Here is a 16,333-nt window from a genome sequence, read left to right as displayed (position 1 = left end):
ATATTTCTTCCTAAAGGTGAGAATTCAGCAGATAACGGTTGTGTTTAAACAACCAAATAATTTAAAAGAATTAAAGGGGGAGAGGGAGGAAGTCTATGGCTCTTGGAGAAAGAATGCAGACCTCTAAGCTACAGTTCTACACAAATCCACAGAATTTGACTAGAAAACTGTTTACTCCGCTGACTCCAAAGGTATTTCTACTTCAATCCTTACCGCAACTATTTTGCTTCAAGGAATGCTGATGCATGACAGAATCTCATTCAGCACTTAACATTCCATAGTGGGATAATAAAGGATCATGTGGTCCCACTGCCCCTTCATCAGATACAACGGGATGGTTAACATCATTGGATGGTTACCAGCAGGATGAGGAGAAGTTCTTCAGTGGTATGGGAAGGCTGCGATTATATTTGGGTCTGGTTTGTGAGATGGAACTAAGAACACTAAATGATTCAGTGCTAACAGTGTTAGGGTGTTTTCTTACAAGAACTAGCTGCAGGAGTGTATGCGTTGTATCACATTAATTATCTTCAAAGAAAACGAAGGTTCTCTCGGACTTCCCATAAGTTCTCTCATTCTAAGAACTGTTTAACAAAATAAAACAAAACAGAAGTAGCTGGGTGAGATGGTGGTGTTCTAACTGAATTATTCAATGCAACACAAACAGAAACAAGACTGGTGAAGACAGTTGTAAGTCATGAAAAACGTTTTTCCAAGGCAACTAGTAACGTTCACTCATATTTAATTCCTGTAGTGTATTAAATAAATAGCTTGTGTCTTCATGCTGCTGTATGCACTGACTTGATGTCTAAGCTAGTACTTTTTCTTTGCTATTGGTGTTACCAGATGCCCAAGTCCAAAGCTACACTAATATTTTCATTTAATTTGGTTCTGTTTTAAAGTGCTCAAACTGCAGAATTTGTCTGTTTCCAACTGCTAGGAAATGAGGTCGTCAGAGCAGAGATTAAATAGTGGGGAAAGGAAGTGAACAGAAAACCACTGATTTTGTACACAAGATACGAACCAATTCTTTTAAGAATATAATTTTGCTATCAATAAATGTAATTTACATTTTTATTCCTTAGAAATAATTTTGCATTACTGAGTGCTTTAATGAAAGGAAAAAACTACCATCTTTCTCAGTCTCCTACAATCACTAAAGGTAACCTCACACTACTGTCTCTATAACTAAATTCACAAAAGTAACAGAAGAGACTTGAGCAGAAAAGCACAGTGTTATAACTAAGAAAAAAAAATAGTTACTGAAATTCCACTTTATGGCTTTTTAAGTTATTAAATAGAACAAAGAGAAAACCCCATTCAAAAGTATCAGAAAGAGACAAGAAGGAACAGATATCAAATGTTAAGAGTACCACAAGCATTCTTTGCATTCACAGTAAATAAAGGAACAACACAAAAATAGTGTTTTAAAATAAAAACACACCAGAGAAACAAAGGAAGAAAAGCTCTTTTTGCCCTTTAACAGATACGGTGTTGTTCATTCTCAAAGGGGTTCTCCTTCTACAACTGAGCAAAACGCCAAAGGACCTTCACCTAGATTGAGCAAGATTATTATAAATAACCCATTACTCACAGGATCCATTAAAAACACTTGAGAAGCTGCAGTCAGATTCAATCCAACTCCACCTGCTTTCAGAGACAAAAGCATTATAGTTGGGGATCCTGCTTGGCTGCTTTGGAAATACTGAATTGCTTCTACTCTTTTCTTCTGTGCCATTGACCCATCCAAATGAGTAAAGGCAAATCCTGATTCTCTAAAGAGAAAAGAAAAATGTTCAGTTTAACAATCCATCTTCTTTGACAACAGAAAATCAAGACATTAAAATCCTGACCTCTGCTTTGAAATGCATATTTAAAATCCTGCATTTAACAGGTGATACATTACAAACAACATGAGTAAGATTCATGGCTTTATTCCACTAAACAAAATATTTAAGTAATTTGTTCCTCTTCTGAAGTTCTAAAAAACAGAAGGATACTATATTCCTAGAGAGATATTTCTAAAACACTGTGTTCATTAAGAATGACAGTACTCCCTTGACTTACTTCAAGGGATTTTCTATCAGTGACAGGAAAGTTGTAAACTGAGAAACAACCAGACATTTCACACCTAGATTTTCCCTCTGTAGTTCAATCAACGCATGCATGAGAGCATTTATCTGAAATCAAATGAACTTACGCAGTTATTGTGACTGGGTTAGATTTCATTCCTGTGGGTGCCTTGATAAAGTTCACATCAATTGAGACATCACTGTTCAGTAATACATTTTAAACAAACTCATCCTAAATTCCATGGGTAGGTTTTTTTTTTTTTTAGTTTCCAAAGGAAACTTTCACAGACTACAGGGCAATTGACAGGTATTTTGGGGAAGAGGATTCACAAACCCCATTTCCCGACTTATGTTCCACTCTCAAGAGTCAGCAAGTGCTATATCTCTAAGGCATACAGAAAAAAAGGAACCGAGTACTGGAACCCTGAAAAGTCAGGCTTAAGTAAGGGACAGCCACAAGGCAAGTGCTCTACTACAGCAATACATCAGCAGCGAGAAAGGCTTCTCCCAGAAATACTCATGGAAGGAAGCTTGGAAGACCATTGGCTGGGTATGACAGAAGAGAGGAGACATCAGATGCATTCTTGGAACTAACATGCGAACAAAAGGAGCGAGGGATTGAATTTGAGGTAGAAGAACATTGCCAATTTTCTCAGGCAAGGTTAACTAGAGAGCAGGTAAAAAGCAAACAAATATATTTAAAAAAAAATCTCCATTTGTTCTAGAGTATAATGTCCTAAATTAGACCTTAGGTCCCCACAAAAAGACTTCTAAGGAATAAATTTATGACCAACTTCAAAGAACAGTAACTTCACTACAAATTAAAATTAACGATTTGATGTTTCAGAACAGTTTAATATTCTGAACAATTCTGAACAGTTTAATGCTTCTGAAAACAAAAAGGTCAAAGTGCAAGCAGGAAGATTTAGTTTCTAGCAGTGAATGCACAAAAGGTGAGGCAAAATGCAATGAGGCAGACCTTGAGAAACAGGTCTGCGAAGTAAAATAAAAATACCTCACTGGTTTAGCTGACAAGTGTTACATTGAAGATATAAAGTCCATTTAGTCTTCCCCTCTGAGGCAGAATATATATTCTTGAACAAGTTTTACAAAAGAAGGATTTATTTAGATTTTTAGTTTCCAAAAGTAAATGAAAAGCTGAATAGTTTCAGTGGTTATAGAACTACTCTATCTTCAGAAACAGAAACAAAAGGCAAAGTAACAGCCTTTTTTCCAAAGGTTTTATTTAACAAATACACATCTATGTATGTGCTGTACAATGACCAGTGTAAAATTACGACTGGTGCTCCTTTTGTCTTGTTACCTTGCTGCAAAATTTGTTTGTGATGAGATTTTGTTAAGCACTTTCTCCTATGCTGGCTTGACTTCTAAATAACTTTTAGTATGTTATGCATATGTAAAGTACATTCAGCATATTTACATATAATTTCTACAGAGTTCTCTACAAAAGCATAATGAAAGCCAAGTAAAATACAATGGAATCTACCTTTGAACTGGATTTCCACTGCCAATCACACTTCTTTCCGCTACTGGACTCTATTTCCTCTTCCAGGGAACATTCCACCAAGTGCTCTACTCGAACCTTGTTCCTACACAGAGGGCATTTGGCATTTGGCTACAAAAAACCCCAAACAACATTAGGAGAAACGTATTAAATGGGATTATTCACAGTGTGTACTGAGCATCACCTTTACAAAGCACCTTTTATGAAAATACTGTCTTGGTGTTAATACAAAACACCCTCGAGGAGGGTAGTTTGTAAAACACTGCTTTGTCATTTCTGACATCACAATTGAGATATATTGTAAGAACATTAAGCTGATATAAATGCTATGTGTTTTAAAAATACTCATCTTTCCCTAAAGGTCATCTTCTTTCTGAGATTATTTATCCTTGAAATAAGCAGCTCAAGATTTAAAAGCAAGCAAATGGGCTTGGAGACCATTTTATATTTCTAATGTTGGGCTGTGGGGAGAAGACTATTTAAAATGTCAGAAAACCAAAGCATCTTTCAGAAACAAGATCTTTCCTAGTTACAAAGAATGACCTTTTACCCCTTTTCTTCAAAGGCTGCACAGCAGTAACAGTGGGCTGATGAAATATGCTGTGTCAGGGCCAGACACAGGGTATCTTCTCTTTTTCCCCAACAGATGTGAGAAGTGAAACATCATTTAACACCAAAAGCTTTTCCACTTTGAAGCACACTCTAGAGAAGGCAAAGTTTAGAATTTATACAATAGTGCTTCCACAGGACTACTCACAAAATTGAACAAAAGGCTGTGTGTGTTACACAAACACATAGCTTTGCGAAGCGAAAGTTACAGGCATGGAAAACTTTTGCCCAACAGAGCAACACTTCAAAATTAGCTAACTCAGTTTATGTAGCATTCAGCTACAGGACAAAAGTGTCTTCAGCAGGCGCACACTGCAGGTTGCCTGCTTGAAATGAACCTCCAGGCAGTTAAAGGGGCCAGTGAACTAGTCGGCACACATCAATTTGTTGCAGCAGTAAAAACATTAAAGAAACAGAATCTTAACACAGAATCTGAAATAACAGTCTACAAAACGTAGTTACAGGTGGAGTCTCAATTTGGCAGCAATCCAAAATTTCTCCGATGGTGCAACAAAATAAATGAATTCTAACAAATCTGAAAATGTTTTCTGGGAAAAATAATTCCTAACAATACTCATAAAGACTTTTCTTCCTTTTTTTTTTTTTTTTTTCCTAATTAAAAGTCTCACATCTTTCTGCACCCCTTCTCCAATCTGGTAATGTAATTAAAACCAATAGAAAACCCAAACCACCGCTTGAATGGTGCCAACACAGAGAGGGAAGACTTGCAGTAAAAGTAGATGGAAAGTGCCTCGCAATCACCTAGAAGAAAAGAAGCAATGTTTCACTGCATATCTGGCAAGCTCTTACAATACTGCAGTTAATACACAAAGACAGGAGAGTACTGTATGGATTTTGTAGCTTTATTAGGACTTCTGCATAGGATCTTTACTTACTTGCACAGCTCTGAAGCTCCTCAGTGAAGGACTGAAATGAAGCTGGGGTTAACTACTAAAAAGTTTTTCTGATTTCAGTAAATACTTCTAGGTTAACGTTAGAAAGATAAAATGGCCTCCAAGTCTGCAATATATTGAAAGGCTAAACTCAGCAATTGTGTGATGGTAGCTTCACAGCCCATTCCTCACTGATGGCTTAATGCTCTCATTTCTATTAATAATGGAAGCCGCTGGCATCTTGCCTGGAAGAATCCTATTTGGATCCAACCTGTTTTGGGGGAAGGGGTGTGTGTTTGTTGGCTTGCTTTGTTTTTAAGGTACTTTCCTGAGCTCTACTGGGAGAGCTGCACTGTAACCCCTCAGACTACCCTATGGAGATGCAGCACTAGGACAAGTACTTATCAAATGGAAACAGTGACTTCCCCAGCTCTGGGATTTAGATGACTGTCAGTGTTTTGTCTGGAAGCTGCAAAAACTTCCTTGGGCATCGATTTAAATTAGGAATCAATTTGAAAGTAAGAAAGGCTTACTCCTTTATAAACTCACAATAATTCAACCTCAGAAGAGCAGAATTGACACCTACCTCTGTTCTGACTTCACTGCTGTGAAAGCAATCTGTGTAACAATGTGGGTTTGGACAAAAGCCTCATTCTGTAAGCCCTTTCTAGCCAAAGCATATTAAATAACTTCACTGTACCGTCAAGTAATACAGGTTCCATCGCGTCATAACCTGATTTATTTCTTGGCATGCCTAACTACACCAGAAGGTTGATCATGGGCACCAACTCTGGTACAGACACAACAAGACTAGAAAAAGCACTGGAAAAAGGCTTCTGCCTTTTTCCTTAAGAGAATAGTTTCACATCATTAGTTTCCCTCCAAGTTCTTAGCAGCTCTGGACTGGGATATCTGCATCAGAAACTTGCGTGTCTGGCAATGAAATAAAGCGAATCTAGATGCCATACAAGCACCACTTCCCACCTGCATCTTGTTGACTGGCTATGCACTAGCAAGGAGTAACTTGACCTCTGCTGCCTGATATAAAAAACCACCCACCACTGAGATTTAGCCTGACACTTGCAGCTCTGCTGTGGCTGAGTAGCTGACAGAACCATTCCCGAGATGAAGTGCAGGAGCACTGGATAAAGATGGTAAGACTACCACACTATCAGATTGCCCTAGAAAAGAAAGGGCAAACAAAAAGGAAAAGCATAGCTTAGGAGCACACAAGAAATACTGTTTTTCAAAAAAAAGTGATCAAAAGACGCTTACCCACGAGCTTATTCCAGAGAGAGTTCCAAGAAGAGCCCTAAAGATGGCCCTCTAGCAAGGCAGCTATTTCACCATAGAATGTTACCAGCTTAGAGTAAGGAGAAAAGACAGGATTTTAGTTCAACAGTCAGCTCCCAATACAGAGCTTTGGTCTCTTAAGCACAACAAGATATACACGCATCACATCACATACAAGCAGTAAAGAGGCCATAGGGAAGCATCCACACTGCACTGGATGCCACCATTTTTACCCTAGGGACAAAGCAGAGCGGGAACTATGGAAAAGGTTCGAAAATACCACTCAGTTTGACAGGGACTTTCTCAATGGTTTGACTTCTGGCCAACCACTTCTATAACCCAGCTGATAACTGGGTTTACACTGTTCACCACTGATGATTTGAATGAATAATAGCTAGATGGCCTTCTGGTGATACCAGTTCATTGCTTTTGAATAGCCATTACAATTAACTGTAGCCATAGAGCAATCAACCTGTTCACTTCTGATGACCTCAAAAATACACAGCTTACAAAACACATGTGCACAGCATGTTATCACAGGAAGAGTCAGTGATTCCAAGCAAACTGCACATTCTTCGTCTGAACCAGAGCTCAGAATCAAATTCATTTTACTCACTAATCTCTCATGCAGTTCTTCAGGAATTTTATTATCTGTAAATACAGAAAAGATACTTAAAACCAGAGTCATCCATACAGGAAATGCTCTGAGCTGGCACACATCAACACAGTTCCATTGATCAAAACACAACTAGGACAGTTTAAACACAATGAGGACGTAACCTACAATATATAAAAACACAAGCTGCCTAATACTACACAAAATTCCAACACACATTAAGAGTAATCTTGCTTGGAAGTATGGTAATTAGAATTCAAAGAATGACTGCATGCTCAGTGCTAAGTACATGTGTGGCACAATGCCTGATGGAAACAAGCAATTTTCATATGGCAGCTGTTCACATAGTAACAATACCATGGAGATGACACTGTTTATAGTTAAGATTGCTCTAAGAAAAGAAATTCAAACTATGTTTACTCCTTGATTTCCAAATAATTATTGAAAAAAATTCCAGTCATTTCTCCATCCTGTATTTTTCAGGAAGTCCAATGACAGCCTTCCAAAATAGGTTCTGACCCATCTTTCATAGGCCTTTCAGTTTTCTGAAAAATCAAACATGTACCTGTGCCAATGGCATCTCAAAATAGTATTTTTCAAAACACTAAATCATAGAATTCTCGGATTTAGATTATTTCAAACAGACTATACTTTCTTATGAAAGAAATTAATATAATTTTTAACACTATGCAGCTGTACAGTTCTGGCTAGTCAAAACCAAATTTTCACTCTTTCAGTCCTCTGTGCTCACCCTTCTTTACAGCTGTTACAAAACCAATAGTTTCCTATTCTGCTGAAGAGGTGATGGTTCTGCTGACATGGCTACTAATCTACAACCTAGCCCTCAGAGCAACTCTACATCTTCCCTCCTGAGGCAAAGAAAAGAATTTACTTTAAAAGCACTTCTATAAATTATTACAACAGCAACACTGCTTTTTAACAAGCCTTCTGCATTTGGTTCTGCAGAGGTCCTCTTCGGTATTTCTGTACAGGCTGTCAAAGCTTATTAGCTCCTGCCTCTGGCCTTCATAACTACTCATACTGCACTGCTTTCATTTGTATTTGAGTATGTGGTCAGTATCCACATCTCAAACGCTTTAAAACATATTATGGTATGAAAAACTTAAAGGTAACAAAGATAAAAGTTCAATGATCCAAGGTGAAAAGAGGAAGGCTGAAGCTAGAAAGCTGGGAAAACAAATTGTTTCTGTTCTTGAATACAAAGTGCAAGACCTGTACCAAAAGCATTCACTCGCCACCTGAAAAACTAGAGGAAGATGTATTTATACAAAGATGAGGATGACAACAAAGCTGTCTCAATCTGAGCAGGACATCAAGGATGTCAGCTAGTACAGTCTCTTCACAGAAAAATCTGAACAAGAGTTTTATCGTTAGTGTGAAATGCCGCAGCCTGAAGTAACAGATAACATCAAGTGATCGTGTTTGTCTATTTAGCTGAGTGATGTTCCAATTTTTCAGTTTCCTGTTTGAATATATTTTCTAAAATTTTCTTCTGAAACAAAATGCAACCAACATTCTACTAGAAGAAAGGCTAACACATGATGAGAAAAGTATTAAGCCACTCTTTACTCATCTGGTATCCCTGTTTCTCATCAGACAGAGCTTCTAACACATACTTCTGTAACAGTTTCTACTTCACCCTTCAGAACTGAACATATGCGGTGCTAATCTGCAGTTATGAGCTTACGGCACACGAACTGCAACACTTGGCCACTAGAGCTAACAGAATCAAAGCTTTGAAAACACAAGTTTGTGATATCAAACTTCAACCTTTGGGATTGAGAAAGCCTTCTATTTACCTGCTAACAGCATCTTTGCCCTATTTCTTCACAGACTGATAGATTAATCTCTCTTCCTCTGTAAGCGTAAAATGCTGAATAAATATGTTCCGGTAACTCCAAAATGGGCTTTCCTTTTGCTTTATTTGTTTTAGTTCTTCTAAGGGTAATATTCCTAATCAGAGACTGTAAACTCCTAAAAATACATATATAGATGATAAATTACTAAGATGGGGTTGGTTTGTTGTTGATAAGGGAAGGCATAAATGGAAGCCTCATGCCACTGAGATTTGGGGTGATTTACATACTTGCCATCCTTTTCTATCCATAAAAAGTCTCTTCCATAAGCCGTCATAATTGCAGCCAAATAATTTTGTCTGCAGAAGCAATCAATAAAAATCTCCTTTCATTAGCACACCAAGCCTGCAAGAAAGTATGTAAAGAAAACTACAGTTAGAGCCTTTTGGTTGTCCAACAGGATAGCACTGGAATATACTGCCATAATCAGCTCAAACACCAGGAGTCCCAGAGAGTAAAGACATCTTCAAAGAACACTTTTCCTCATTTACTTTCTCCATAATCAGTAGCTAAAATATTGTATGTTGTCAGCACGATGCCTTGTTCTGGAAGAAATGTTGGGTCTTTGCTATGGTCAGAACCATAATAAACATAAATATTTACATGAAAATCTTGGTGGATGTGATGTTCAAACTGGTCCTGAAAGGAAAGTTGTCATAAGTCATCAAAAAGACACAGTGTTCCAATACGATTATTCAAATATAATCCTCGTAAGTAGCCTTAACAAAAATCCACGTCCTTTAGCTATCCATTCTGCATCCACTTAGAGAACAAAAGCAATTTCCATTTGGGTTCCTTTTCACTTCTGCATCCACGTGAGAAGACGGACCAGGAGCAGTCACCTCAGTCATTGGTAACAGATATCAGCATGTGATACTGTAACTCCAGCTCTTATCTTGCCCATCCTGCACTTCAAAAATCCACGCTTCCTTTCAAAATGGAATGGAAGAGCTTTTAAGTTTTTTTTCACTTTCTAACTTCATCTTCTCTTTGTTTACTCTTTCACTGTTAATTTAGAGCTTCTTCCCCTTACTGGGTTATCCACCTATGTTTTAACTTAAGTGATGGTATAATTATCAAAGTATTAATTTTAAAACCAGTGTTAATATACCCTGCATATGTTCTGTGAAGCACTCAGCATACAGTCATCTCACAGCAAATAAAAATTAACATTTTCATTTTTGAAGCACCAGACACAATTTTTACTTTTAAATACATAATTCGGTTTTGAATTGGCAAAGAGGATGTTTTGTTTTCTTTACACTATTCGATGTTCCCCAATTACATGATTCTCATGTTCCAACTACCATCTAAGATTGTTTCCTTTTCTTATTAACGTTCTAACCACAGACAGAAAAAATTTCCAAATAAAACATTACTTGAAAGTTAAAAGTATTCCCTTAACATTTCTATCCACTATGTCATGAAAACAGAGATTTGACTAACAGAGACTGAGCTAGAAGGGCGCTGCTGCCTGTGCACCCCAACAGAACTGCTTCCACAGATGACCGATAATATCACCAAATTACTGAACACCTCCAGTAAATCAAACATTATAAACGGACATAATCAATAACATAAAATAATATTTCATTCTGAGCATGCAAGAAGGACCTCTCTCCTCCACTTTACTCAACTGGTTTTAAGGAGTTAACTCACATGAGTTTCAGAGGCGCCAAAGTGAACCTGCCCAGCCAAAAGCAGGGAATGGGAAGTGAGCTCACTACTCATGGAACCACACTCCCAGTACAACACTATGGCAGTTCCTAAATTTCTATCAAACAAGCCCAAGCCTCCCTTGTGAAAGCAGCTTTGTTTCATAAGACAAGGGAAAGCATGATTTTTTGCTAGTGTGAGGGACTATAGAGAGCACTAATATTCATAATCAACATGTATTACACTTATGCATTATAACACCTTAGCAGTTACAATCCAGTTACTTAGGACAGGCAGCAGACATACAATCAGCGTTGGTCCAAAGCCATTGCCAGAATGTTTATTCTCAACTGACTGAATGCTAGTGGTACCTGAGAAAACAGAAGTCATATTTAGTGGCTTAACGGTTCACTTTAAATCAAAGTAGAAGGGCAAGAAACTCATGGTTCCCTGAAGTCCTTTCTACACTTCTTCACATGAACAGCACCCAAGCAATTTAGAAAGACATAGGCTTCATTTATTAGGTCAAATACATGTAACACTTCAGGTTCAAAAACCTCAGAAATTAATATCATCAGTTTATCCCTTCATTAGCTTTTGGTTTTGTCAGTCTTCTTGAACAAGTAGATGATGGCAGAATGGGAGACCTGTATCTTCTTGGATAACACGTAGCCAAAAAATGCAATTAAAATTACTGCAGTTAAAAATAACCTTACTAAATAAACTATGACTATGAACTTATCATATGGCAGGTAATTGTAATCAGTATAGACAGGTCTACCCCTTTAGACCTGATTTGCTGGAATATGTTTGCTAGCTACCGCTATATAAAAATTCAGTTTGTTTTCCCAAGAGAAACACATGCCAAAACAAGCAAAGACTTTGAGAAAGGACAGCTTGGCATCCTTACACAATGTTACTAAAGTTAACTACTTCACTCTAACCTGAGAGCAAACAAGAAGCAAAACCAAACCCAAAACCAAGCTACCACCCAATCCTTCATGTAACACCTTGGGCCAAATCTGCAGATAAAGTCTGGAAGTTTGATTTTATTTTCATTTGAGAACTTAACATACTTGCTTTCTGGTAAAACATTAGGACAGATACAAGGAAACATACAACTACATTACATGGGACTCAAGGCTCTTGCTGCTAAAATGTCTGCATACAGTGTAAAAATGAGAATTCAAAAGGTCAAGATGATTTTAAAGTAAATCTGTGTTTCAGAAAAGAAAAAGTGGCAGACTTCAACCTCACAAGCTTAATGAAAAAGTCAGAGTCCAAACTGCTAAAATTCCAGCTTCCAGGTGTTTAAGTATGAAATGCAGTTGTCAACTGCACAGCAGCAGGAACCGGAGTGCTATAACTTGGAGCTGCTGTCCCAGAAATCCACTTTGATCCAAAGCCACATTCTGAACTTAATTGCCATTGAAAAGACAGGATTTTGAAACATAGTGGCATGACTTCCCAGTGTCAACCTTCAATGGCTCAAGAGGAACAAAGCTGATCAGGCTACAGGCTATCACACAGCATCTTTCACCATTTGTCTTTTAGCCTCCGTTTATCCTGTATTTTTAAAGGGCCAGAAAAGCTTTCCACAAAACTTCGTAAGCAATGAGCTATGGGTTGGGGTCCTTTGAAGTAGCAATGACATTTCTTAAAAAAGTGTTGTGTTACATGAAATTTGGCTTGGTAACAGTGACTGATAACACAAAATGCGTTTCTACTTCAAACGCTTTTAAACTGTAAATCTTGCCACAGGTAAAGTAGATCTGTCCCTCATCAAGTGTTTCTCTCTGCACCCATCCTTACTGCTGATGACCACTGCTTCCACAAATGCCTAGTTCCAGGAGCGGAGGTGCTTTTTGTGGGAGGTTGGCTCTGCAAAGAATCAGATCTGCTAAGCTTATTAATTCAGACACATCTCATGTCTATTTACTCACACCTCACTAGTAAAACATCCTGGCACTCTGCTAGAAAGCAGCCCTGTCCCCAAGCCCTAAACCTACGAAAAAGTCTTAACATTTTTCTTAAAAGAAAAAGTTTTTTTCAAGTCTGGAGAAATGTAGGGAATCATTATGGATTTTTCAGAAACTTAAGTATATTTCAGGAATTAGGTATATTTTTGAGGTTGCTCAACTGCCTCTCCAATTGCTGGCAGGTATAAACATAAAAGATAGGACACAAAAGAATATTCCCTATGAAGATTAATATTAATAGCTGTGAGCTCTCCATTATTCCCCAATTAAGTTAAAAAAAACATTCCGTGAGTGACAAAATTATGAGTATTAAGCCCTTAAACGTTTCTTCCAACCACTGTCAAATTCAGTCTGAATATTTTAAAAAGTTAAATAAACCCCAAGCCTTCAAGACTCACTTGTCAGTAGAGGAGCCAATTTAAATCCATGCCTTTTCAACTGATCTATCACTGCTTCCTTGTTTTCTTCTCTCCCCCAAAAGCTCATTTGTACAGGTATGGTAAAGGCATTTTTTGCTCCATAAGGTACAACCCTGATAAAAAGCTGGAAAAATAATCTTTTTTTTTCTTTTTTTTTCTTTTTAATAAACCTTGTTCTTTCTTCAGCAACAGGTACTCCAAAGTGCTTATCTTCATCAAAACACAGAATGTTCCAGATAGTTGTTGGCACTCATACTTCGTAAGCCTTTTTATACAGGCTACCACATACAGTTATTTTAAGATTTTCCACAACATCCTTTAAGGAATTTGCTCTCACTAGCACCTCGACATTTTATCATATACAGGAATGAATGAAGTGTATGCAAGTAGATCAAGAGAAGAATAGAGTCCAAAAACAGGAAGCTTTAATCCTTTTTACAAAGAGGTGCCATTTCTGTCAAAAGAGAACTTACAGTTTTCAGTATTTGCTATCGTAGCAACAAAAAGCATTTCCATTACTCATATTCATGGAACCAAAAGCATAATCTTCATGCTTACCCTTCAACTAATGCTAATTTATTGTCCATGATGCCTGCCAAAGCTGCAGCTAATTCCTTTTTTATATAGCCTTCTTGGTATCCATTCACATTATTTACTTTCACTGCATTTTTATGATAAGGATTACTAGGCTCCATTTGAAGAGCAACCATATCATGGTTATTAACCTACAGAACAAAACAAACAACAGAACACATTCATTTAGTTGCAAATTATTTGCAGAAGTAGTCAATAAACATTTACTTCAATTTCATGAAACTTAAAGATGAATTTATTACATTCTGTTCTGCCAGGCTAACAGCCTACTACTTGTTCAATATACCAAAAGCACTCCAGAAGACATACCTGACAGACATCAGCAATTTCAAAAGTACTCGAGAGCAAGAACTACCTCTAACTGCTGACACATTTTAAAAGGGGTAAACATCCCTTTTTGTCATCATAAACAGTTTAAAGACCTATCCAATGTCTTTTTTTCAGTCATTCTCATTTTCATTATATGGCTGAGCATATAACTAATAACTAAACCAGATTTGAAACTGGCTACCTTAACTAAATTGTGAATTAAAGTTTTAGATAATTATTTCCCATGAAAAATGTTGAATACAGCAAATTATGAAAAACCCTATCTACTAAAATTATACTTGGCCCAAAGTTCTATAGTTTTTAAAAAATACAATTGAATGTATTTTTTCTGGAGCTAACAACTTTTTCCTGCACTTTATAATTTATCCTGCACTTACAGTCACTGTGTAGAATCATAATCCAACAACACTTCCTCGCGAAGTTCCATATAAGACAGCTGAGTCTATATCCTCTTCCATGCCAGAAGCATCACCCACAAAAAGGAAGTCTTCTGGCCTAAGACTGGAGTAAAAGTCAGAAAACTGGGAACAGCTTTTCTCTGCTTTACAGATATCATATTGAGAGACAAAGTGGGAAATATTTGACAATTACTTTAATAGTAATGATAATAATAGAATTATTATTTTCCTGTAATCAATTTTCTCTTTTATATAAGGCTACTATGAACCTGTTTTAAAACTTTATTCAGATAATATTTACCTGCAAACAGTAAAAATGCTTTATATCTGCAGAAAACTTTGCCTGCCATTTTTTACATCCCAAATACATTAATTTAAGCCAATAACAATAAAGAACTAACAACTTAATGAATTAAATGACGATATTCATGCATTCCGTTCTACCTTCCACATGGGATTATCTTTGTCAACATTACAAGTTCTCCAGATTTAGTCACATCTTCAGTAACACCTAGCACAGCAAAATTGCCATGTATTTTCCTCACACTAATTTTTCTTATCTAAGAAAAAGATTAAAATGCCTGTTTGCACCAACTCTGCATAATGCAATGTCCATATCCACAGAAGCTGGAATGCTGGAACAACCCTATCTATTTATCAAAGAAGACAGGCCAGCCCACCCTCATGCCTTATGTCTCGTGTCCGTGAGCAAGAGTGGCCTGCATGAGGGCTGCAGGAAAGTGTTCTCATCGAGTCAGGAGAGACAATAAAATCTCAGCACAAGTTTCATAGATTCATAGAATCATAGAATCACCAGGTTGGTGACCCACTGGATCATTGAGTTCAACCATTCCTAACACTCCCTAAACCATGTCCCTAAGCACTTCATCCACCCGTTCCTTAAACGCCTCCAGGGAAGGTGACTTAACCACCTCCCTGGGCAGCCTCTGCCAGTGCCCGATGACTCTTTCGGTGAAAACATTTTTTTCTGATATCCAGCCTGAACCTCCCCAGCTTTGAAGGGTTTGAAGCTCCAGGCCGTTCCCCTTGTCCTGTCCTCTGTCAGTCGTGAGAAGAGGCCAGCTCCCTCCTCTCCACACTCTCCTCTCAGGTAGTTGTAGAGAGTGATAAGGTCTCCCCTCAGCCTCCTCTTCTCCAGGATAAACAACCCCAGCTCTCTCAGCCGCTCCTCATAAAACTTGTTCTCCAGCCCCTTCACCAGCTTCATTGCTCTTCTCTGGACACTCTCCAGAGCCTCAACATCCTTCTTGTGGTGAGGGGCCCAGAACTGAACACAGTACTCAAGGTGCGGTCTCACCAGTGCCAAGTACAGAGGGAGAATAACCTCCCTGGACCTGCTGGTCACACCTTTTCTGATACAAGCCAAGATGCCGTTGGCCTTCTTGGCCACCTGGGCACACTGCTGGCTCATGTTCAGTCAGCTGTCAACCAGCACCCCCAGGTCCTTCTCCTCTGTGCAGCTCTCCAGCCACTCTTCCCCCAGTCTGTAGCGCTACATAGGGTTGTTGTGCCCCAAGTGCAGGACCCGGCATTTGGCCTTATTGAACCTCATGACACTGGCCTCGGCCCAGCGGTCCAGCCTGTTCAGATCCCTTTGCAGATCCACACTTCCACCCAGCTTAGTGTCATCTGCAAACTTGCTGAGGGTGCACTCAATGCCTTCATCCAGGTCATTGATAAAGACATTGAACAGGGCTGGACCCAGTACCGAGCCCCGGGGAACCCCACTTGTGACTGGCCTCCAGCTGGAGTTAACTCTCTTAAACAAGAACATTTGTTTCTCTTGCTCAAGAAGCAGTATTTTTTCATTTTACATCGCCTAAGGACATGAAATTAAGGCTCGCACTCCTGTACACTCAAAAAACCAACATCCCTTGGATGTTCAGGAGCAAAGCACGGACATTTTCCTCTTCTTCCTCTACTAGCATACACCATCCTTTTCCAATTGATAACTCTGTACAATATTAGTCTAATTAGGACTGAAAAGGCTTGATTCTGTTAACTAAAGCCTCCAGTCTGTTCAAGGCAAATGAATAGAAGGATTTTTTTTG

At 38.2% G+C, this 16,333-nt stretch overlaps 1 protein-coding gene across 1 annotated transcript in view; it reads right to left on the bottom strand.

Annotated features, from left to right (window-relative positions):
- Positions 1–16,333, bottom strand: part of HLTF (helicase like transcription factor) — a 33,923-nt gene that overhangs the window by 6,039 nt on the left and 11,551 nt on the right. Inside the window, 16 exon segments of the mRNA XM_054074512.1 lie at positions 1,595–1,775; positions 2,068–2,180; positions 3,580–3,708; positions 6,865–7,043; positions 8,268–8,380; positions 8,829–8,915; positions 8,917–9,003; positions 9,116–9,128; positions 9,377–9,524; positions 10,815–10,914; positions 11,138–11,197; positions 11,475–11,485; positions 11,868–11,958; positions 12,915–13,052; positions 13,498–13,664; positions 14,241–14,420. Of these exon segments, the coding sequence (XP_053930487.1) occupies positions 1,595–1,775; positions 2,068–2,180; positions 3,580–3,708; positions 6,865–7,043; positions 8,268–8,380; positions 8,829–8,915; positions 8,917–9,003; positions 9,116–9,128; positions 9,377–9,524; positions 10,815–10,914; positions 11,138–11,197; positions 11,475–11,485; positions 11,868–11,958; positions 12,915–13,052; positions 13,498–13,664; positions 14,241–14,420 (1,797 nt within the window).

Source organism: Cuculus canorus, chromosome 9 (genome assembly GCF_017976375.1).
Source record: "Cuculus canorus isolate bCucCan1 chromosome 9, bCucCan1.pri, whole genome shotgun sequence".
NCBI classification, from domain to species: domain Eukaryota; kingdom Metazoa; phylum Chordata; class Aves; order Cuculiformes; family Cuculidae; genus Cuculus; species Cuculus canorus.
Note: the sequence above shows the minus strand (reverse complement) of the source record. Positions and strands in the feature narration are given on the sequence as shown.